The 25846-nt window shown below is 35.4% G+C and overlaps 1 protein-coding gene and 1 long non-coding RNA gene across 2 annotated transcripts; both read right to left on the bottom strand.

Annotated features, from left to right (window-relative positions):
- Positions 1 to 18442: 18442 nt before the first annotated feature.
- On the bottom strand, positions 18443 to 23377 carry LOC140009654 (uncharacterized). Its single transcript, XR_011817132.1, has 2 exons — positions 22731 to 23377; positions 18443 to 21929 (listed from the first exon to the last, which is right to left on the bottom strand). It is a non-coding gene; the product is annotated as an uncharacterized lncRNA (long non-coding RNA).
- Positions 23378 to 24891: 1514 nt separating this feature from the next.
- LOC140009904 (uncharacterized) lies at positions 24892 to 25521 on the bottom strand. The gene has a single exon (XM_072056243.1). The coding sequence runs from the start codon at positions 25519 to 25521 to the stop codon at positions 24892 to 24894; it is 630 nt and encodes a 209-aa protein (XP_071912344.1).
- Positions 25522 to 25846: the final 325 nt, after the last annotated feature.

Raw genomic sequence — 25846 nt, 5'->3', positions numbered from 1 at the left:
CTTGCTTTGAGTCCTCCATGCCAAATCTTTTCAGCAATTCCTTGGTGTATTTTGCTTGATTTATAAAAATTCCCTCTAGGGCTTGATGTATTTGAAATCCAAGGAAGAAATTTAATTCTCCCATCATACTCATTTCAAATTCACTTTGCATAATGGTGGAAAAATCCTTGCATAGATACTCATTAGTAGCATCAAAAATAATATCATCTACATATATTTGCACAATAAGAAGATCATTTAACACTTGCTCAGTAAAAAGTGTGGTGTCCACAATACCTCTTTTGAAATCATTTTCAATCAAGAAACCACTCAATCTTTCATATCAAGCTCTTGGAGCTTGTTTTAGTCCATATAATGCTTTTGAGAGTTTAAACACATGACTTGGAAATTTTATATTTTCAAAATCGGGGGGTTGATCCACATATACTTCTTGATCAATAAAACCATTTAAGAAGGCACTTTTAACATCCATTTGAAACAATTTGAAACCTTTGAAGCAAGCAAAAACAAGAAGCATTCTAATTGATTCTAATCTAGTTACAGGAGCAAATGTTTCATCAAAATCAATTCCCCCTTCTTGTGCATATCCTTTAGCAACTAATCTAGCTTTATTTCTTACAACTACACCTTTATCATCCAACTTATTTCTAAATATCCACTTCGTGCCAATGATAGGTTGATTTTGAGATCTATCAACAAGTGTCCAAACCTTATTTCTCTCAAATTGATTAAGTTCCTCTTGCATTGCCAAAATTCAGTTTTCATCCTTTAAGGTATCATTGATATTTTTAGATTCAAAAAGAGAGACTAAAGCAAAATTATCTATCAATTTCTTAGATGAGGAACGAGTCTTTACCTTCTCGGATGGATCACCAATTATAAGCTCTCTTAGATGATTTTGGCTTAATTTCCAAGCTTTGGGAAGGTCATTGAATGAATCATCATTCTTGTCTTCATCTTCCTTTTCTTGATCTTCATGAGTTTCATCCTCCATTTCCTTTGCTTCCGGTTTAGAGGTTCCTTCATCTCCAATTGTTAGCTTTTTCATTCCTTCACGAACATCTACATCATCATCCTCACTCGAACTTTTGGAATTATCATCATTAGTTTCATCAAATGTTATGTGTATAGCTTCTTCTATCACAAGAGTTCTTCTATTAAAGATTCTATATCCTCTTTTGTTCTCACAATACTCCAAAAATATTCCTTCATCAGATTTTTTGTCAAACTTACCAAGATGTTCCTTTAAATTCAAAATAAAATATTTACAACCAAAAAGTTTAAAGTATCCAACCGTAGGTTTCTTATCAAAAATCAGTTCATAAGATGTTTTATTCAAAATACGTCTCAATAGAATTCTATTCATCACATAACATGCGGTGTTTACCGCTTCAGCCCAAAGATATTTTGGCAAATTACATTCACTCAACATAGTTCTAGCAGCCTCTTGGAGTGTCCTATTTTTCCTTTCTACAACACCATTTTGCTGTGGAGTCCTTGCAATAGAAAACTCATGTGTTATGCCATTATGATCACAAAATTCTGGAAAACCACAAAACTTGAATTCCGTCCCATTATCACTTCTAATCCTAACAATTTTTAAACCAAGCAGATTTTGCACTTTAGCAAATAATGAAGTGAAATTCTTGAAAGTATCATCTTTATGAGCAAGGAATATCACCCAAGTATATCTAGAATAATCATCAACAATCACAAAATAATATCTCTTACCTCCCAAACTAGTAATTTGAGTAGGACCAAATAAATCAAGATGCAAGAGTTCCAAAGGTTTAGAAGTAGATACACACCTTTTTGGTTTAAAGGAAATCTTTGTTTGCTTCCCAAATTGACATGCATCACAAATTTTGTCCTTTTCAAAACTGATTTTTGGCAAGCCCCTAACCAGCTCCTTTTTCGAGATTTTTTTTAGTAATTCCATGTTAAAATGACAAAGTCTCCTATGCCACAACCAAGGATCTTCATTTGAGGCTTTAAGACATTGGAAGCTAGATGAATCAAGTTTATCAAGAACAACAATATAAATATCGTTAAACCTCTTACCTTTGAACACAACATTATATTTAGAGTCAAGAACAATGCATTCATGCTTTTTGAACAACACATTCAAGTCTTTATCACATAATTGACTAACACTAAGCAAGTTATAACCTAAGTTATCAACTAAGAGCACATTATGAACAAAAGTTTCACCATCCTTACCAACATCACCTATTCCAATTGTTTTAGCTTTCACGTCATCACCAAATGTCACCTTTCCACTTGATTTTGATTTTAGCTTTATGAACAAAGAAGGATCACCGGTCATATGCCTTGAACAGCCACTGTCAATGAACCATTTGGACTTGTTTGAGCCTTTTCCCTGAAAAGAGAGAGTGTTTGGTACCCTTTAACTTTTGTGAACTTTTGGGTCCACAAAAGTTAGAATTGTGTCTAACTAACCACATGCATCTCATTCCTCTGTTCAGATTTCTTTTCACATAACAATCTCCTTTCAAATGCCCTCTTTGACAACAAAAACTACACATAATGGAAGAGTCTTTAACATGTAATGATTTGATAAATCTCAATCCACTCCTTCTATATGTTGTAAAACCATGTGCATTTCTATTGTGTGCTAATGTTCTTTCATGAGCAGTAAGAAAGGTGGTTGACATGTTCTTTTTGAAATAATCTTGTTTTCTAGCTTTTAAAGTCTCATCCAAATTGTCCATCCTTTTATTCAGATCATAAAGTCTTTTCTTCAGCATTTCACAAACACTTGTCTTTCCATCAAGTTCATTTTGAACATCAAATCCGGCTCTTACAAGGCACTCATTGTCAGCCTTTAATTGTTTATTTTATTGAAAAAGACTTGCATTATTTTGAATGAGAAAGACAATTTTCTGTTTTAACTGCTTGTTTTTATCATAAGATTCCTTCAAGGCATTATGCAATTTTTCAACAAAGGATTCAAGATCATCATCATCTTCATCATCACTTTCAGATTGAGAGTGTATGGAAGTTACCTCATTATCTCCAATAGCCATGAAGGCCATTTGAGCTGATTTTTCTTCTTCTTCAACTTCGCCTTCGGAGCTACATTCATTCCATGTAATCTGGAAGTTGTTGAACCTTGACTTTCGATCAGCTTTTCCATCTTTCTTTTTCTTCAGGAAGCATTCGTTTGCGTAGTGTCCAGGCTGTCCACATTCGTAGCATTTGTCCAATTGTTTCTTGTTGAATTCTTGTTTTGCTTTGTTCCTTGCGATTGGAGACTGATTCTGGAATTGATTGCTAGGTCCTCCCCTTCTAAACTTCCTTTTATTCAAGATTCTCTTGAAACTTTTTGTGATGAGAGCAAGATCGTTGTCATCACCATCCGAGTCTTCATCATCCAACAGAGCTGGATCATCTTCACCTTGAGCTGTCTTTAGAGCTATGTTTCTCTTTGCTCTCGCGTCCTCTTCCTCCTGCATTTTAGTTTTCAACTTCAACTCATAGGAGGTTAGTAAGTTAATGAGAGATTCAATAGGCACAGAATTCAAATCCTTAGCCTCCTCTATTGCAGTCACTTTACTTTCCCATTCTTTGCCCAACGCATTGAGAATTTTCCTGTTTTTCTCTCCCAAGGTGTACTCTTTGCCCAACACCTCGAGATCTTTGATCAAGTCATTGAACCTGCAATATTTTGTCAATATGCTCAAGAGGTTCTATTTTAAATGATTCATACTTTGTGACCAAGATAGACTTTTTCTGTTCTCTCACGTTGTCACTACCCTCATGAATTTCTCTTAGTTTATCCCACATTTCTTTGGCAGATTTACATCCTTTTAGTATAATTGATTCATTTGAGTCTAAGACACTATAAAGAACATTCATGACTTTGGCATGCAATGTGAGATTGGTTCTATCTTGAGCATTCAACTCAACTCTTGTTTTTGACCGAAACAAACCTGTATCTGCATCAAGAACGTTAGCATCATACGGTCCTTCATTCATAATAAATCATATCTCAATATCAATGGATTGCAAAAAGATAATCATTCTTTCTTTCCAACTAACATAATTGGAACCAGTAAACATGGAAGGCCTAGTGACAGATTGCCCCTCAACAAACATGGCATGATTGGTTGTCATCTTTACTCCAAGCCGTTTGAGCTTAATCTCTAGGAGACCAAACTCTGATACCAATTGTAAGACCCAAAGACAACCTAAGAGGGGGGTGAATTAGGTTGATTAAAAATACTTTATTGAGTTTATGCACTTTTTCTTTAATAAAAATTTACCTTCTTTTCTAGTAGTGATCAGCTAAGTAAATTTAAAGAAGAGAGCAATGTTGATAAGAAATAAAAGTATATATAAGCAATGAGAATTTTATTAAACAAAAGGAATAAGATAGAGTATCAAACCGATTGTCTACCAAGTTTTCCTCAAACTTGAAGACCAATCACAAAGATGAGCACTTTCTCTTTGATGAAAAATAATCAACTCAATGTATAATGGAGGGATCACTTCCTCCTTGCCCCAAGCCTCACTTAGTCAAGCTAGGAAGTTTTACTATCACTCAGATAACCCTCAAAAAAGCTACACTATTGAAAATTTCAAACACAAGAGAAGTGCATACACGAACTTCACACTACTTGGAAGAACAAATCTTGCTTAGGAGACTATTTTCTAGCTAAAATATCTCTTGAGATCTTGTAAACAAAGTGTGCAAAAGTCTCTTTCTCATTCAGAATCGTTTGTATTTGAAGGGGACCAAAAATGGGTTTCATTAATGCTTCCAACGGATAGAAGGCAGATGAAGAGTCAGCTAGCCGTTGGGGCTGTCGGACGTCCGACAGCTTAATCATCGTCCGAAAATCACCATGTTGTCATTCAGACGTTCGATGGGATTTTATCGTCCGAAAGCATCTGCGTCCGAACGTCGTCCAGAGAGTTATCAAAACTTTGCAAAATTTTTCGGACGTCCAACGCGATCGATATGCGTCCGAAGAGTGCGTCCGATCCTCCCGGACGTCCGATGCTTCCTCACGAGCATCCGAAGGAGTTTCCTTCTTGATGTTCTTCATCCTTTTGGACGTCCAACTGTTTCCTTTCGGACGTCCGACATGAGTGCCCTGTTTTTGCTTCTTCTTTTGATTGATTTTCTTTCCTTGACACCTTTGTACCTGATTCTTTAAAAAGCAAAATACTTATATTTGAAGAGAATTAGATAAACATTTCAAAGTGCTTTGTGATCATCAAAATCAAGAATAACAGCTAGTCATGGCAATTAGGGTTTAGCCATCTCAACTCTATTTCCTCCTCCTTTTATCTAACATTTTGGTGCCTGATAACCTTCTTATATATATGGAAATGTAACAAACAATGGGATAAAAAAAACTTTGGAGGCTTAGTTTAGGTCATATTTCAGCCGTAAAACCCTAGTTTCTTAGTAGCTAGTTTTGGAGCATTTGTAACTGTGAAGTGCTCTTGTAAACTTAGCCTAGAAGGAGGACAAGAAGCTCTCTCCCTACTTTAGGATAAGAGTTTCTTTTAGCTTTTTCTTTCTCTATTCTATACTTGAAATATATGTTTCATTTGAATGAAATCATGATAATTTTCTTCCAACTATTTCATGTTTTAAAGAAAGTTTCATGATTTCATTCAAATGAAACATATAGCTGAACTCCAAGTATTTCATATTTAGCTAAACCCTACCACTAGCTAGGAGGGCAAATGGCGAGGCAATTGAACTCCTACCTGATAGACCAAAGTTCAATATTGGCTACCAGGTTTAAAGTAGGGAACGAATAGGGAAGTGGGGGAAGGTACAAAAAAAAGTGATAAAAAATGATGATCTAGCTTTACATTTTTAGAGTTAGGATGGAATCATTTATACCTTGATGTTGGTGCCCCATTATGCGTGGATGGATTCGGAACTCATTAGGATATTTGGTCCAATCTAGAACTAGACAAAGTTGTAACCCAACCTTGGTTTTGACGTGGATTAGGAGCAGAGCCTACCCCACGTTATGGATATAGGGAGTTCCGTTGTGGAATGAGCTACCTACCTTGGACTTGGATATCTAGTCCAATCCAGAACTAGACAATATTGTAACCCAATCTAGAACTAGACAAGATTGTAACCCAACCTTGGTTTTGACATGGACTAGGAGCAGAGCCTACACCGTGTTATGGATATAGGGAGTTCTGCTGTGGAATGAGCTACCTGCCTTGGACTAGGATATCTCGCCCAATCTAAAACTAGACAAGATTGTAACCCAATCTTGGTATTGACGTGGACTAGGAGTAAAGTTTACACCATGATATGGATATAAGGAGTTCTGCTATGGAATGAACTACCCGCCTTAGACTAGGAGTGCAATTGAATCGAATCGAAATTGAGTAGTGCACTATTCAAACTCAACTTTGGGTTAAAAAAATTTGGGCTCGAGTTTGAGTTCAATTTTGTTTTCCTTTGTGACGGCCCCACCTCCCCCTAAGGCGTACCAAAGGGTTCGGCGGGTCGCCTGCCCAACTCTCGCCAGGACTCACTCACTCGCATCTCACGTATACATCCATATACAATAAATAACATCACAATTCAAACTTATAATATACATCGATGCACAAATCCAGATACAAAGCTTCTACACACCAAAAGTCTTCAAAGTGTTTACAATTCGAGTACAAATCACCCTAGTCGAGATATGGCGCGAGTACAAATTCAAAACTCAAAATAACTAGACTACGCTAGCCTGTACACGTCTCATGCCTCGCTCGTACCCCCTGTAAGGAAAACAAATGGCGCGGAATGAGCTAAAAGCCCAGTGAGGCTTCAAATAACAAATTGACCATTGTTAAAAGTACGAATATCAACGTAACAAATTAATGAGCATCAAAAGTTCATAAAAGTGAACAATAATACTTCAAGTAGCAAATCTCAAAGTGAGCGAGTGTAAAATTTTTTCAAAAGAAACAATAATCCAATAAGCAATAATCATTCCAAAGTATAAGGATACGGATGGCTCTCAGGAGCCAAATTCCCATTGCATCACCAGAGCTTGATCAAGTAATAGTTGACACTCCGTCAACCTTCAAATAAGTAACCAATCCAATAGAGCACCACTTACACTACTCTCTGTCCACCATTCACACCCCTTACTAGGCCCAAAATTCTCAATAAACACTGGTGGTAATACTCGAGTATACCGATTAGTCGAGGAGATAACACTCCACTCGACAACACTAGATACCCATAGTTCGTTATCTAATCGACCAAACCCTTGCCGGCTCGACTCGGTTAACTAGTCAATGGGGTTTGGGGTCCCCAAAAAGTCGATGAGGTAACACTCCAATCGACTGAATTAAAATAAAAGTATGGAGATGGGAATGAGAGGCACCTCCCACTCGGATTGAGTGTGGTACATACTACCGCTCCACACTTACAAATCAAGTACAAGTATATCAAATCAATTGCAACAATAAATAAGTATATATCATATTAGAGCAAGTGCGATAAAATACACTCTTGCCCGATCAACAAATTACATATCGTTAAATCACATTGGTCAAGAATTGAAAATAAGTGTCCAGTTCAATCAGGTATTTGGAAGCACTCACCAAAAGTCTAGTGCCTCTGAAAATCACGTTCCGGTCCAACTCCTTGGTTGGAATCCAAATCTGCGATAAAATATCATTTACGAATGTAAACCTTTCTAGAGTTTGAAACATAGGAGTTTCGTTTCAAGAAAATTAAGTAAATGCAACTCGTTAGCTAGTATTCAAGATACTTATCAAATCCCGAAAAATTCATGCTAGCGCATTTAGTTTCGGTAAGGAAGCGGTTAAAACTTTAAAGCTCTCATTGGAGTCGAAAAAACGAGGAAAATATATTTCAATTAGTCATTATTTTCATTTTCCAAAGGGTACAAGGTTCGGCCGAATTCTAACTTATAGATCTCGATAAACAAGACGCAAATATCCTAGATGGTTCACGTGGTATTCGCTCTCAAGCCTTACTCAAGTCGTAAGTATCTCTTTCTAGTCCTCGAGCGTAAATTTGGGCAGCACGCCCTTTGTATTTACCTATTTTCCAACCATTTATGGCTTCATTATTTTCCTCAATCAGTCCCAACATTACACACAACATAAATAGCCGTTCAATAGGCTCAATGTTATATGATTACCAAACCAGGCTAGAAAAATTGACCGGAAATGAAGTTGAAGGCCTAAAATCGAAGACAGATTTGACGTCACTTAGCGTATCGGACACAACCGAAGCTACGCTTATCGGAGTAGGGTGAAATTTATACCGTTTCGAAGCTAAGACAGAGTGATACAACTTTGATGAAGACTACTCAGTCCAGTTCATAGCGTATCTAGGTCAAAAGTCCGGTTTACAGAATCAAAATCTCACATTCGGGTTAGTTAACCGCATTATGCGTAAACGATAATAACTCAGGCTACCGAAATCCGATTGAGATGTTTTCAGTTGCGTTGGAAAGCTGAAACATAGGGTTAAAAGTTTCATGTTTTGGGAAAAGAGTATTTTGGTACGGATAAAGGTAAAAAACGCAGCCAACCTAAGGAAATGTCAAAACTGTCTGCTGGACTCTACCTAGGGCAGTCTCAGGGGTATTTTTGTCTTTTCAAGAGTTACAGTGCTCGGATTGGGCTGAAATTTTGTAGAAAACTATAAAACATCATTATCTACAACTTTTATGTTTTAGGCTAAGCCTAATTCGGTCTCTAACATGGTGAACTAGAACCAGGCAGAACAGGGTATACCTTAACTTCAATTCTGGAAATTTGCTACAATCAAGGTATAAGTCCCATTTCTAGTTTAAAACCATCACTACCACCTCATATACCAACTTATATACACCAAGTACCATTCAACCAACAAGAATTATAAGTGAATCAATCAAAACCCTAACTCAAAATTCATCACCCCAATCATCAAAACCACTTGAATAAGGCATCACAAGTAAAATTACAAGCTACTACACAACTCAAACATGATTAAGGGAAAAGGAAAGGTTAGTCAGCCATTATACCTCAAGACAATAGCTTTCAAGAGTTATCCTTCACTTCCCTTTGCAAACTTTAGCTCCCTAAGCTTCCCAAGCTCTCAAGTTGTAAGCCAATCGGTTTAGTTTCTTGTTTTCACTCAAACAAGGCTTGATTCAAGATGAAGTTGAAGTTCATTTCTCTTGCTTTTCTCTCTCTCTCTCTCTCAGCTGGTATGGTGCAAAATGAAGAACATTTTGAGTAGTTTTTAGTGATAAAGATGGTGGAAATTAGTTGGTCAATCAAGCCATGGATGACCGCCACTTGTCACAACCAATTTGCATCTCAATTTTTTTTTTCTTTTCTCTCCTTTTTGAGTCAATAATTTCGGCTGCCATAAGGGATATTTTGGGGCTGATATTAATCACTTAATAGCAAGGAGATTAATGTAACAAAGTAGTGTTCAAGTGGTGCACTCACTCGGTAACAAACGGTACCCGTCGGTTCAACTCGTTTTTTCTTAAATCGCGTATACTAGAGTTTTAACTTATAATTCACTAACTTATTATTATCACCTCTATTCACACACTTAATATCATCTAAACTCACTCTTGATCACCAAATTTGATCCCCATTCTGTACCGGATAATCACACTACGGATAGGCGTAAAAACCCTAATTCGCGCTAACTTAAAAACCAAAGGAAAAACCCTTAATTCTATGTTCATTTGCACTTATTATGGGATGATTAGATAGTAGGGCTATTACAAAGTCATAATTTCCAAATAATTTCCAAATAAAAGGGAATTTTTAAGAAAAATATAAGGAATTTGCAAGTCCTCATATCCTTACATGAGTTCGAGCTCCAACTTGTGAAAATTGAGGCCAATCGACCTTAATTCAAGTTCAATCATGCTTAACCGAGTCTAATTGAATTTAAGAAATATAAATTCATAGTTATATAATTTTAAACAAGAAACAAAATAGACATTTCATACTAATAATAAAAAATTAATATGTGTGCGTGTGCGTGCATGTGTGTGTGAAGTTCGATTGAAGTCGATAAAACTCGACGAGTTTTCCAATTTCATATATTAGACTCGAGTTCAAACTCGTCAAGCAGATCGAATTGCTCAAATTTGAACTTAAACTCATTCAATGCGAGTTTGAGTTTGAGTTTGAGTTTTGATTGAGCAAACTTGTAAATTATTCGATTAAATTTGACTTGTTTACACCCCAACCTTAAACTAAAAATGGTTTAGGGTCCATTCTCATTCTAGCATCCTAGCCTAGGTCTAGCTACCAGCCACCCTAAAGACTAGTAGTCAAAAGGCAAGGATCTTGAGATGGAGCTAAGGAAGCGCTCGGAATGGTACCCAGGGCAAGTGGAATGGCTAAGGTGTGTTGAGTCAAGGTGCAATGAAGGAAGGCGGATGATATATACATAATCTACCTTTATCATAATGGCTCGGTGCTAGTTGGAGATTCCTCCTAGTAAAGGAACAACACCAAGGGCTTGTCGTGCCCTATTTTCATAACAAAAGGTTTTTACCGAAAAAATGTGTTTTTCAATTAAAAAAATAGGTGAAAATGGCCTAAAATGAGACATTAAAAATGCAACAGTCTAAGTCCAAAAGTTAGCCCAAAAAGGTTTTAGAAAAAGAGTGTTGCGCCCCATTTTTCGCGATGAAAATCGTATTTATAAAAGATGTAATTTTTATTTAAAAATAAGTGAAAAAAGGACCTAGAATGGGACTTCAACGAATGCGACAGTTTGGGTCCAAAATTTAGTCTAAAAGGGTTTTTAAGAAAAATAGGAGTCGCTACTTGGTATTGAGTTTGGGTGTACCAAGTCACCCAAAAAAAATATTTTTCTGAGAAAATTAAAATAAAACGTAAATAAAACAAAATCCTTTTCGACAACTCCAGATTTTTGAAAAACAAGAGAAAATGAGTTCGGGAGTCACGATTGAAGAAAGGGAAGGTAAAGATTCGATCGACTCAAACCTAAGGCACCCTTTCAACCTAATCTAAGCTAGTTGCGTGGTTTAATTAAAATTTCTCTAATCTAACCCTTAGATTTATCACGTTTGGATGTTTCCCATATGGATGCGATTTTAAATTTAAAGAAAAATGTCGAAAGGGACAAAATGTCCATTCAAGATTTAATTGATATCAATCGCATTAATTGCGAATGCTAAAATAATCCCTTGAAGAGGTCACGAGCATGCATAAATGAAAATGAAAAAAAAGAAAAGAAAATTTAATTATATACCTAGATATAAGTGGCCAAAGAATAGATATGTAAAACTAGCGTTGCAATAGAAAACAATAGGTATGCAAGACGGAGGGAGAAGCCACAACTAGCGTTGGACTAGTGCGGTGATGTCATGCATTAATAACAAATAGTAAAACAAATAAGACACAAATTAAAACAAATAAACATATAAGAACACGTAGCACATAACACGTAAGTATGCAAAACTTCTAAGGAAAGCGGGTAAAGCATATAACACATAAGTTACATAAACACACAAAACCTACCTATTACAACAGGGAATCTAACTACAATCTAAAATGGGGAAATATAAAAAAAGTAAACCTATGTATTTTATCTATTACAATAGGGGACCTAATTACAATCTAAAATGGAAAAAATATGATAAAATAAACATATTTATCCTATCTATTACATTGATCTATCTAATTACAATTTTTCAAAAAGATTACCTATCTATTACATCTTGAAGTATTTAAACACCTCTCAAATAATTATAAAATTAACTAAATAAACATAAGAAAATTTGAATGAACATTTGAATCAAATAAATAACAAAGCATATAAAAATATAGGAGCACGTAGGAGCACATAAGAGCACGTAATTGACATTTAACTAATAATAGGGGTACCTCCCTTTTGATGGTGGCTAAATGGAGTCAAATTACCCTATTTATATTCAAAATGAACAAAAGAATTACGGCACCAATTTAATTGGAAATAATAATAATAATGATAAAAATACTAAATTCACATTAATATGTCAAACATAAAGAAATTTAAGAACATCTAAAAATCACAAGTTAAGTATATTAAAAAGTAACATAATTAGTTATTAAAGAAAAGAAACAATTATAATAGTGAGAGTCAAAAATGCACTAGGGATTGAATTACAAAAATTGAACAAACTTTTGGGGTCAAAATATAATTTTCCAAAGTTTAGGGGTCAAAATTAAATAAAAGATAAAGTTCATGGACCAAAATGTAATTAAATTAGGGGTCTAAGTGAAAGAAATTTAAAATTCTGAGCCATAGCAAAACTACTCCAAAGATCAGGGGCGAAAGTGCAAATTCATTTTTTTATTTTGTAAGAAAAGGGCTTTGGGCCATTTATTTTTTATTTGCTTGGGCCAAAGCCATCCGGCCCAAAAGAAAAATGTGGGCTGTATTCATAAAAATAAGTACAAGTCCAGATGAAAGCCCCAAAAAACAAAACTCTAGCCCAACCGAAATTAAAATGAAAAACCCATCTGAAAAATAAAAAAAATAGCCCAATCATTGTTTTTTCTTTTTTCGTCTTTTCTTTTTTTTTCTTTCTTTTCTTTTTCTCCCTTTTTCTTCTTCTCCTTCTCCTTCTCCGGCAGGTTAAAGCTTCAGCTATTGCCGGCCATGGTGGCGCCACCGGCCGGCAGCAAATTTTTCAGTCACAAAAATTTTTAGAAAACACACCCCCACTTGATTTTTCGTGTAGAATCCATTTCTGGATTTAGTTTTTGTAAAAAATGAAAGAAAAATGATCAAGTATGTGATTTACAGCCGGTCCCTTATTTTCCAAAACTCAACCAAATCACCACAAACATCCTTGAAAAATATAGCGAAATAACCCTTACGAAATCTATAATACAACTGCAAGTTCAATTTAACAAAAATGGTAAAGAAAATGATGAATTAAAGCAAAAAAGTCCCTAACTTTGAAAAACTGTTTCTTGCTTTCTAAGCTAAAAAGAAAAACTCAAAAATCTAATTAAAAAAGAAATTCCAGGCCACAAACTAGTCGACGTCCCCTTTTTTAACCAAATATATACATGAAATTGCTCCTTTAATTCGGTTTTCCATCTTGGCATTTTTTCAAATAGTTAACATGTATATACAAAAACCATTCTTCTTTTCCAAATTTTGTTCATAACCTATCCCAAAATTCAGCAACCCAACAACAAAGGAAGCCAGCAAAAGCAAAAGAAAATTAAACAATGAAGCATGGATTTAATATGATAAAAAACTAAAAATATACCTCAATAAATATGGAAATCTTTCGGTTGAAGTTTTTGATGAAATTTCCAAGCCTTAATCGATAGCTGCCCCTCTTTTTTTTGTTACTTGCGAGTGTGTTGAGAGAAAAGAGAGGGAGCCAAGTGTGAGTTTGGGGGGAGGAAGAGTGTTTTTCTCTTTGTGTGTGTTTGTGTCGAAGAAATGTTGTGAGTTGAGAGAAAGAAAACCAAATGGCCGAGAGGGAGTCTTCAGAGTGGAGTCTGAGTCCTTTTTTCCTTTTGTCTTCTGGTCTTTTTTGAGGAAAAGGCCGAAAGATTGAATTCAGAAAAGTCAGCCATGTTGGTTGGAGTTGTTGTGGTCTTTGTTGAGAGTGCTTATTGTTTTTTTGTCCTGGCCGTCTGCCAATGAGCCGAGATGGAGTATTGTTGAAGTCTTGTCTGTGATTAGGTTGGTCAAAATGAAGGTTTCTTCACCAAATGACAAGAAAGACCTATGAGATAAAATGATGGGTTCTTCCCAATGAAAAAGAAAGATGCATGGAAATTGAATGTAAAAATGGGTTAATAGTGGTTTTGGCAGGGAAAAATGATTAAAATGTGTAAATTTGGTCATGACTTTTTTTTATATTTTCCTTTTCTCAAAAATAAAACAAAAATGAGAAAAAGAAAAATAAATGAATAAATAAAATTAAAATACAGGAAAACAAATAGCTCATAAATAAATAAAAATCCAAGAAAACGTTAAAATTTGACAAAATTTGGTGTCTACAGCTTGCCCCTCTTTGTCTAGAGTTTCAAAAAAACTCAAGACAAAGACGTAGACGCCAAATCGCTTACCTGTCTCTTCTAACTGTACCTGAGCTAAAATAAGCAAGCCAATACTTTATTAAAATTGTTAGATAAAATGATGCAATGACATTACAAAACACGTGACCGAACTCATATAGAGTTGCCTACGTATCCCGCCATGGGAATCAGGTCAAACGTAGTTCGAATACAAGTGAACCACAATGAAACAAGTGCATTGACCATTTGTGATCTTTGCAAAGTCGAAAAAGTCTGAACTTTCAGAACTTCTAAACATGAAATACAAAATCAGTGAGAAAACACAATTATTAATCTAAACAATCAACAAAAGTAGGTTGTCATAATTAGAAAAAGATGCACGGAGGGACGCTATTACGCTCCAAGAAGGGAGATTGAAGGGTGCGCGGTGGACGCTGAGACTCACCAATAGAAAATTAAATTTGATTGTCAAGAAGGGAGGGTAGAAGGGTGCGCGGCGGACGCTGAAACTCGCCAACAGAAAATTAAATTTGATTTGTCAAGAATCTAGATTGTTCAATGGGACTGCATTCAAACCCAGACGCCTATCAAGAGAGTGAAAATATGCTCGAAACCCAGACAATGGGTGGGGATTAAACTTGAACCCAATAACTAGTGGAAGAAATGAAAATGCAAGTTCTATACTATCAAACTGCAGATAAAAAATGCATGTTGCTCCAAAGGTAATAAATCAAGACAAACTTACTTGGTAGACTTACAACTTTCTTGATTTTTCGAACTTTAAAAGAAAGGGAATAATGAATTTTCTTTTCTTTCTTCGAAAATGTACAGTCAATCTTGGAGCTCAATCCTTCTACATTTACCCCAGTGTGAATCGTGCTTAACTAAACTAGTATTGTGTCACATAATTTTTGTGACGCCCCCACTTCTCCCTAAGGTGAACCAAAGGGTATCCGCGGGACGCCTGCCCAACTCTCGCCAGGACTCAAGCAATTTATGTTCATGTGATTCTCATGACTCACCAAGGTTCCCGACCAAGCCCATGTCGTCTCGAGTCTCAAGGTCAGCCTATGAATTTGGGCGTCCCCCATGTACATGTGTGTGTCGAGGAGATTCACTCCAACGACGTATGCCGCCATAGCATAGTATTTCATGTAATGCATTTGAAGTAATCAAGCATTCGAAGCACGAGTTGTTGTTTTCGAATGAGAACGGGTGCGATAAAGTACACACTCGATTCCATTTTCAAATCCCAAAGCATTGATAACAGGTAAGCATATAACGAGTTCACAGGAGTTCAAGTAAACATGCACTTGACACTCACCGATACAAGTACAAGAAAGAAATGTCACTCGGAGCTCTTAGGCGTTCACTGTGGGATCCTCTTGAAGGTCCTCGTGGGAGCCTGGGCAATTAATAAGGATCTATCACTCATAAACCCTAATAAATGAAAAGATCGCACTAGTGCACATTTCAAGAAAATCTCGTAAAAACGAACCCCAATCACTCGTAAATCGAGGTTCAAAGATGGGGTTTCAAAACACAAGAGCAATCGAGTTTCCGTCTTTGAAATCAAGTATAAAACGTCCAAGTAATATCAAGGAAAAAAGGAAAATTCGAAAAACTCCATTTCCCTTAAGTTTTGAAAATTTCAGTTTTGATACGAATTTTTGAAAAATCGTATCTCACTCTTTACAAGTCCAAAATTGGAAAACTTGGTACCGTTGGAATCCTCTTTGAAAGTACTAAAAGTTCTTAGAAGATATTTTTCATGATTCTAAATGGAAAGTATTCAAAAATGGGCTCAAAGTCACTGTTTCAGGGTACTTAGGATTGTGTCGGGTTTAGTTTTTCGCTAACTTTGGAAATTCGGTAAAATTCACACATTGCCAACCAGCCTCTGAAATTTGTAAATCAATTAGAGTTGAAAGTAAGGTTTAGAACAGAACAAGCAGATCAAGAATCGGAGTTTTGAGCACCGAGATACGATAGCTCAAAGTTGGTGAAAAATCGAAACTGTTAAGCCAATTTTCCAGATTTAAGTTCCAAACTTTGGGACTTTAGTTAGGTATCGAAACAGACTCGGAACGGCACCAAATTTGGTATGAATATACTACCATATAAGGGCCACTCCTTTGCCAAATTTCATAGAAAAATATGTACGGAAATCGGTTAACGAGACCGTTGAAATCACAAGAAATTCTAAGGCTAAACTGCCTTTGAACTTCCGTTTTGCCGTTTCCAAACATTTGGTCAAGAAACATCTCAAACACGATCCATTCCAGTAGGTAATGTCTAAAATATGTCCAAGGTACATTTGATAGGTGATTTACACTAAGAAACTTTGGATAACAAGTCCCAAATCATTGTTAGTTTCAAATCTGTCCAAATGCATGGTATTCCTTCACAAGACCAGATTCGAATTTTGATCATAAATCACTCAATTCAACTCAGAATTGAGCATGGTTAGTGGCGTTGGAAAATAGACTCATAAGGCTATATTTTCTCAGAAGAAACCATTTTCAAAATCTGTCCATAACTAGCTCGTTCGTGAGCATCAAGTTATAGCTCATGTGCTGCCTTCCAGGAAACAACGAAACAGGACAGCAAATTTCAAACGAATGGTTTGGCTTGCTCAAGTGGAACCAGGACATGCATTTTATACCAACGGAAATCTGGGAATGTCTAGTTTCTAGTGCTGCAAATAGCACTCGATTCTGATATCGGAACGATGAGTTATAGCCAAAACAAGATGACTGCTTGGGCAGTGACGGGAATCAATTCCAGATTTCTAAGCTTCCGAAATTCCAACATTTCGGTGACCAAATCAAGTTATTTTTCAATGAAACTTTTTACACACTCAATATAACATGTAAACAACATAAACAAGCCATTAGAATCTCAAAATGTCACACCAAAGTGCTCGAACAAAGCAGGGGCAAAATGATCACTTTTGGTCATTGCACCATCCTTGAGTTTCTATCAACAACCCAACATTAATCCACTAGTTTAAGCACTAAATAAATATTATTACCATCAAAATACCACAAATCAGTCCATATATCCAAGGTGGGAGTTCATAGAGCCCACACAACCATTTTTTCACCATAAACAAGCTACCCATGAACATGCATGAGTATATAAGGGCACTAGAACTTCCATAAACCAAGTTTTGAAGGTTAGATCGTTATCTACTTCACTTGGTGTGCAAGACAGAATTTTTCGGTCCTCTCTTTGGCCAAGAAAACCGTGAAAAGCTCCCCCTTTTTGTAGCTTAAGACGATCTTCAAGTAATAAACTAAGTGTAGTTAAATTTTGGTGCAAAATGGTGCAAGTTTGGTGAGGGAAATGGAGAAGAAAATTGAAGGAGCAAGCTTGGTTCTTTTCCTTGGAGTTGCACACTGGAAATGGAGCTAGGAGAGAGGGAATTCTGATCTGAAATGAAGCTTCCAAAGGAAGCTTTAGTGTGTGGTCCAAAGTTGCCCAAAAGTCAACCCTCCTGCACGCGCGTTTTGTGCTCGATTCCTCTCGAGTTTATTTCACTAGTGCACTAGACCTCCAATACACTTATATTCATATAAATATTATTCACTTTTAATTGTCCCAAAATGAGGGTCTAAAGTCTCTCAATTAAATCGCGCGTGTGAAAACGCGTATTTCCAAATTAAACGTGATAAAGCGAAACCTCCAAGAATTTCTTATAACGATAGTACTAATAACTATCACTTGAGTATTTAAACATAAAATTACCTATTTTAGGACCATTGTGTAAGTCTCCAATTTTCCAAACTTATTGTACTCTCAATCGGTTAAAATTTCCAAACACGTTTTCACTATTTTCACTAAACGAGCTTCCAAAAATTAATTTTTTGAAACAAGTCACTTTAAAAATATAATGAAACTATAATTCCATGTATTTAGGTCTAATAAGGTTAGAAAATATTATTCGGGGCAAATATCCAAATAAATAACTAAATGAGCCAAAAATAGGGGTTTGAAATAAGAATTTTACGAGTCCTCACAATTTTACCTGCCAAAGGAAAGAAAAAAAAAAGAAAAGAAACAACTGTGATAAAAACACTGCCGCCACCATGTGATCCCTTTGCCTTGAGAACCGCATAAACATGAGTTTCAATATCGACAAATCACTCCCTTAGATTTGGTCCACGACCACTTCAAAATCTTTACAACTTTCTAATAGCAATTATCCATGCTTTATTATCATAGGTCCTTCAATTTCATGACTCATTGAGGATAAATTATAGGGGATTGTCTTTTAAATGTGACCAATAAATGAGAAATATAAACTATTGAAAATGTATTATTCATCATGCAATGATGCTGACATGAAATAACAATGATACAGAATAAATAGATAAAATAGTAAATAGAATAGCAAAATAAAAATGTTGGATTTATGAATATGGGTCCAAGAATCAAAAATTGGATACATATTTAGAGGACGGCCTTTGATGAAGAAAAATGTTCCATCTGATCCCTTCAACATCATCCATTTTGGAATTCATTGTCGGCAAAAGAACAACAGTATGAAAGAGACCCAAATCAATATAGTCACCAGCTTTCAAATCTCAGCATCTTGTTCTTCGTTCATGATCCTCTTGTATTCTAAAACCCTACCTTAACGCCCTTTCAGGTTGTCACCAAGGTTACTCCCACCCTTTTTCTTTTCTTTTTCTTTTTTTCTCACTCTTTTTTTTTGTTATTTTTTTCTTTTTTTTAAGGTGCCCTTTTAGGTTTTCACCTTGAGACATAGACAAGACAATTTTAACCCCAACTGTATCAATTCAGTCATGTTTTGATAATTAGTGGCATCAGTGAGACAATCCTCTCTGACATGTTTCAAAAAAGTTATATTTACATCATTTGCCAATTGATTAAGAAAAATTTTCCTCAAAATACTGCAAAAGATGAAAGTCGGTAACTTTTGACTCTTGTAATTAGGATCGGATGGAATATTAAAGGAAAGGTTAAGGCTTGAAAATGGATCATATGATGGGTTTGCAATCATTTGCGATAGCATTCTTTCAAAAAACTTGCTCTGATGTAGGGTTGGAAAGAGATAAAATTTTGCCCCCATTTAATTCTAACCAAACTTCTCTATTTTTCTTTTTTTTCTCTTCTTCTTTTTTTTTTTTCTTTTTCCTATTCTCTTCTTTTCTTTTCTTTTTTTTCTAAGAAATAAAATTGCCCCAGTATAGGGTTAGTGATTTTAAGAAACTGCCAAGCATAAAAGGAATGTTGTTCTAAAAAGTCAAAAGGGAAAAATTAGGGATAGGATATCGAAATGGAAAAAGGAGAAAAAGTCTGCCTTAAATCCGTCTCTTGCAGTAATTTTAAAGAAAAATTTCTAATCGAATGAAAAACTTTTTGCACATATCTACATTGATTGGTTGTGAAAAACTTGTCCATCCATTTTCATAAAGATAAGCGCTCCTCCGGGTAGCACTTTCTTAACAATGAATGGTCCTTGCCAATTGGGAGCAAACTTTCCTTTAGCCTCCTCTTGCACTGGAAGAATTTGTTTTAAAACCTTATCTCCGACTTCAAACAAACGAGGCTTCACTCTTTTGTTATAAGCACGGGCCATTCTTGGCTGATAATATTGTCCATGACAGACGGCATTCAACATCTTTTCATCAATTAGAAACAACCGCTTATTGTCGTGCCCCATTTTTTGATGAAAAATATAAGAATTACGATTACGGGTTTATAAAAATGGATTTTGATTTATTTTGAGTGAAAATGAGTTTTTGATTTTTTAAAACATAAATAAAGAAAATGGGCCTAAATGGGACTTAAAAAATGTGATGATTTTGACCCAAAAATAATAGTTTAAAAAGGGTTTTCAATAAAAATAGAAGTCGCCACTTGGTATTAAGTTAAGGTGTACCAAGTCACCTAAAATGAATTTTTAAACAAAAAGTAGAAAAAATTCTTTTTAAATGACTCCAAATTTTCGAAAATCAAATAAAAGTGTTTGGGAGTCACGTTTGAAGAAAGGGAAGGCAAGGATAAAATCCAAAACACTCTTTCAACCTAACCAAAGTTAGTTGCGTGATTTAGTCAAAAATTTTCTTAATTTAACCTAAAAACTTATCACATTTGAATGTTACTATATGAATGCAAACCTACACCTAATGGATATCGGGGGGTCGAATATCTCTTCAAATCTTGATTTGGTGCAAATCGCATTAATTGCGACGCCCAAAAGCGATTATTAGAAAAGGTCACGAATATGCAACAATAAGACTTGAAAAAATTAGAAAAATTATAATATACAAATATACATGACCTAAGGGAATGCATCATAATGGGTGCGGGGGAAACTAACACTCATGATTTTAATTTTCCCTTTAATAGAGGGAATACGAGTGTACTAAGGTTAGAAAATCATACTTGGCCATATCCCATATTCGAGAGGTTTTTCTCCTATCTAGTCAAGAAAATGATGTAACCTAGTTCTAATTTTTTTAAATGAAATGCAAGTCTAATGTCATGTCTCACACATAGGGATAAAGGATATACGTAGGGAAATACCATGCAAAAGTGATAAGGATCCTAAAAAATGAAAAAATATGCATGAAATGTAGTGATTTGTCACACAAATATGATCTAATGCGAGGACGGTCCCTAAGGGTCTAACATTGAACTAGCACATGTCTATAAGTTCTCACTAGCGCTGGACTAGTGAGAAATCGAAAAAAGGGCTACAACTAGCGTTGGACTAGCGTGGTGACGTCATGCATTTATTATAATCGAATAAATCATATAAAACATACTAAAAGCAAATAAACACATAAATCACACATAGCACATAGCACATAAGCATGGTATCTAGATGCAAAAATCCTAAAAAAGCGTGTAAACACATAATCACACAAGCATACAAACACATAAACAAATAAAAAGCGAATAGAGACCTAACTATTACATTCGGAGGGCCCTAACTACAATCTAAAGGGGTAAAGAATGAAATAAAATAAAATAATAACCTAACTATTACAATTTGGCATTTAAATGGCCTTTAAATAAATATACATAATTAAATTAAAATAAATATACTAAATTAAAACAAATAAAGTGAATAAATACATAGATGAGATAAAAAAATTCAAAAGAGCATGTAATTACACACATAAAGTCACATAGGAGCACATAGGATCAAGTAAAATCAAAATAAAGGAGTAGAGTGTACCTCCCTTGAATTGGTGACCTAATGAAATGAAATTTCCCTTATTTACCCTCCAACATAAAAAAAAAGATTAAGGAACAACTTTAATTATCGAATAATCATGAGGGAAATAAACATGAAATTGAACAAGTGAAACATTTAAATGAAAGTGAACAACCTATATTCAAGAAATTAAAACAAGCAAGGACCTAATTGAAACAATTAAAAAAGTTTTAGGGGTCAAATTATTATTATTACAAATATTAGATGCCTAAATTAAAAATAAAATAAAATTAAGGGCTTAAGATGAAGCCTACCAAAATCAAATGCTAAAATTCACAAAAAATAAATGAAAACTCATTAGGTTTAATTAATCAACAAAATTACCCAAAATTTTACTAAAATCTAAATCAAAATTATAAATCTAATCAAGAATCATTAAACCTTCAATTTATCTCCTAAAATCTGTCCAAAAATCACATTAAGACATACCAAAAAAAATAACATTTTAAAAGGACAAAATTGATTAAATTTTCTACTTTTCTGGGCCATAGTAGCATTATGAGGAACTTGAGGGGTTAAAATGTAATTTTTGGAAGTTATTTCATGCAGCCTTCGAGGCAAGCTTTCTTCTTCATTGGTTTCTTTTCTCCGCAACAATTCTTCTGCAGTTCCTTTTTTATTCAGCCTAGATACATTCATGCAAAGTAACTCAAATAAATCCTAACTTATTCAACAACCAAATGCAAGAATTTGGGACAAGGGAGAGGGGAAAGATCCAACAAGGTTACTGGACATAACATGCAACAAAGTGACATGAACATTTACAGCAACTTCGAACCCAAATCTTCAAGAAAAACAACCTAAGACCCAAAATCAAAAAAAGAACCAGACACTCCTTCTTGCAAGTCCCAACAAGAACCAGAAAAATGAACCAGAACCCAAATCTTCATGTAACAAAGTGAAAGCAAGCTAATGACTTTTGTCCATAAGTTCCCAACAAGAAGATTCAAAACATAGCTTTGATATTGAGCCACAAGGCTTAGAACGAGAGCATGGCAGAACGCAAGAGAAAGAACAAGGAAACTGCAAACACTCAAGTCCCTTCCGAAATTCTGGTTTAAAGAAACTTTTTGCAAGGAAAATTACTCCAATACTACAAACTCACTCACATTCCGCACTGAACCCAAAGTGAGAGAAAAGGGGAGAGGCTATACAGTCTGTTAACAATATTGCCAAGCATCAACTTGGCTTTTCAACTCACAGACGAAGGAGCAGATTCTTGGTCAAAGAAGGAAACGGGAAGAAAAGAGGAAGAAACAACAAGTAACAACAACCATGCGCATTCAGTTTCAACCAAATCAAACGCAACACTGATGCATATTGGTTTAGCAGAGACCCAGCAAATGAACCAAAACCCAGGTTTCAGTTTAGCAGATTTGGTTTCGTTTTGAGATGGAAACGAACAAGAAAAAAGGTGGAGAGTTACTTGTTTCACTGCCTTCGAACTTGGATCCTCAGTAGGAACCCACAAGAAAGTGAACGTGCTCCACCAGAAATCGAAAGAGACAAACTGCAGATTTTGATGAAGAAAAGCGAACCTGGGATTTCAGCCTCGAATTTAAAGGCTTTAATGGCGTTTTTACCACAAATTTCTGATGAAGAAACGCGAACCTGGGATTTCAGCCTCGAATTTGAAGGACTTGCTCCTCTACAACCAGAAAAGGTGTAGAAACCAAAAGAATCCCAAATCAGCTTGAAACTAACAAGAAAATCACTCCCCAAAGTGGTTGAATGATCAGCCTGTCTTACAAGTTTTCTGAAAAAAATTTCTGTCCTGTTTTTCTCTTGCTCAGCTGCAGTCTCTCTCTCTCCCTTCCAGACTCTTTCCTCTTTCCTTTCTCTTCTCTTTTTCCTCCCCATAGCTTCTTCTAGTTTTCCTCTCTTGTTTTTCTTCTTCCTCTTGCTCTCTAATGCCCGAAGCTTTTTTTTTTTGTTCTTCCCCTTGGTTCCAGATTTTTCTCCTACCCCCGAAGCTCTTCTTCTCAGTTTTTTCTTCATTCTCGGTTTTTGTTTCCTTCCCTATTTCCTTTGTTGCCCGTAGCCCTTTTTTGTTTTCTTTCTTTTTTGTTTTTAGATTTTTCTCCCAAAATTTTCCAAATCAACAAGTGTCCTGCCACCTAATCCTCTAGATGTTGTGGTGTCAACAAAAAATGAGAACACTTGTCCAACCCTTACCTATCCTACTTAACTAGTTTGCATGACCTCCACCTATCTATTATGCATGTGTTCCACATATTTTTCCTTTTTAATTTTTTTGTTTTCCAAAACAAGTTTAGAATAAATAACAAATGTTACATTCCCCCCTTTTTTTTATTTTACCTTGCAAAAACTCATTTTATTTTATTTTTGAAAAAAATTGAAAAGATAAAAAAGATTGGAATTTTTGAAAGAATTTTCTTTTTCCGAAATTTAATGCAAAAACTTTTTTAAAAAAACGATTAACCTAATTTACTAAAATAAATAAAGACTAACTATCATCTTGGCAAACTTAATCAACTAAAATAAAATAAAAACAAGACTAAATAATAAAAAATAAAGCTAAAATTGAATTAAATAAAAATTAAAATTTTGATGTCTACACTTATAGCGTTCCTTGACCCATTCAACTTCTTCTATCTGAACTTCCATAAAATGCATAAGGAAGGAATTTCAATTTCTGTAGGCAACACTGCTTCCATTCCATACATAAGAGAGTAAGGAGTTGCACTGTTTGAAGTCCTGATCGTAGTTCTGTACGCCATCAATGCATAAGGCAGTTTCTTATGCCAATTTCGGTGTGCTTCAGTCATCTTACGAATGATCTTTTTCAAATTCTTATTTGCGGCTTCAACGGCACTATTCATTTGAGGCTTGTAAATGGCAGAATTTCGATGCCTGACCTTAAACTGTTCACATAACACATCCACCATGTCATTATTGAGGTTCTTGGCATTATCAGTGATCAATGTCTCTGGTACGCCAAAGCGACAGATGATGTTATTTCTCAAAAAATTTGATACCACTTTCTTAGTCACATGCTTATAGGACGCGGCCTCAATCCATTTAGTGAAATATTCAACTGCCACTAAAACGAATCGATGCCCATTTGAAGCAGAAGGATCAATAGCTCCAATCACATTTATTTCCCACATCGAACATGGCCACGAAGCTATCATACTATGCAACTCTGTAGGAGAAGTGCGTATAACATCATCATGCATTTGACATTTGACACACTTTCTAACAAAATTTATACAGTCATGCTCCATAATAAGCCAAAAATACCCTGATCTCATGATCTTCTTAGTCAGTAGATGTCCATTCATGTATGGCCCACAAACCCCACTATGCACTTCCTTCATCATATAATCAACTTTCTCTTCATTGATGCATCTCAAAAAGCCCAAATCAGATGTTTTCTTGTATAGCACTTCTCCATTCAAGAAAAATATTGATGACATTCTGCATAAAAAAATTTTTGTAATAGAATCAGCATCAAGAAGGTAGGATCCCGTTTTCATGAATTCCTTAATATCATTGTATCAGGACCGAGCATCAGAGACCGTTTCCATAACCAGCCAATGCACTGGCCTATCCTGAAATTGAATCTATATAGGTTCAATCACCAGCTCATCTGGATGTTGAATCATCGAAGACAGAGTGGATAAAGCATCAGCGAAAACATTGCGAGTGTGGGAAATATGTCTGAGTTCCAAACTCCTAAATTTACTAGCCAAGTTAAGCAAGGTACAATGATACAACATAATTTTTGAATCCCGAGTTACACACTGTTTAAGCGTCTGATGTACAAATAAATCGGAATCACTGAACGCTATCAGGTCCTGGATCTCCATATTCAATGTCATTTTTAATCCAAAAATATAAGTTTCATACTCGACCATATTGTTGGTACAAGGAAACCGTAATTTAGTAGTAGCAGGATAGTGTTTCCCCTCAGGCGACACCAAAACTGCTCCAATTTCAGCTCCAAAAGAATTTGATGCACCATCGAAAAATAACCTCCATTCAGGATATTGCTCACTTATGTTCTCAACTGCTCCAATGAACAGAATTTCTTCTTCAGGGAAGTAGGTATGCAATGGTTGGTAATCATCTTCTCTTGAATTTTCTGCCAAATGATCTGCTATGGCTTGTCCCTTGATTGCCTTTTGTGTTGTGAAGACAATGTCGAATTCAGAAATGATCATTTGCCACTCAGCCATACGTCCCGTGGCCATCGACTCTTTTAACAGGTATTTTAGAGGATCAGAACGAGAAATCAGGTGTGTGGTATGATCGAGCAAATAATGTTTCAACTTCTGAGTTGCCCAAGCTAAAGCATAACAACTTCTCTCAAGAAAAGAATAGTTAGCCTCATATGCTATAAATTTTTTACTCAGATAGTAGATGGCTTGTTCCTTCCTCCCAGATTCATCAGAACACATCCAACAACCTTACTAAGAACAGACAAATACATAATCAAAAGTCTTCCTGACTGCGGTGGCACTAAGTTCGAAGAATTTAACAAGTAATTTTTGATCTCATTAAAAGCTTGCTGACAGT

Source organism: Coffea arabica, chromosome 6e (assembly GCF_036785885.1).
Source record: "Coffea arabica cultivar ET-39 chromosome 6e, Coffea Arabica ET-39 HiFi, whole genome shotgun sequence".
NCBI classification, from domain to species: domain Eukaryota; kingdom Viridiplantae; phylum Streptophyta; class Magnoliopsida; order Gentianales; family Rubiaceae; genus Coffea; species Coffea arabica.
This window is presented reverse-complemented; position numbering and strand designations above follow the sequence as displayed.

Coding starts and splice junctions, on each gene's coding strand:
- LOC140009904 (XM_072056243.1), bottom strand. CDS start 25,521: ATGGCCACGGGACGTATGGCTGAGTGGCAAATGATCATTTCTGAATTC.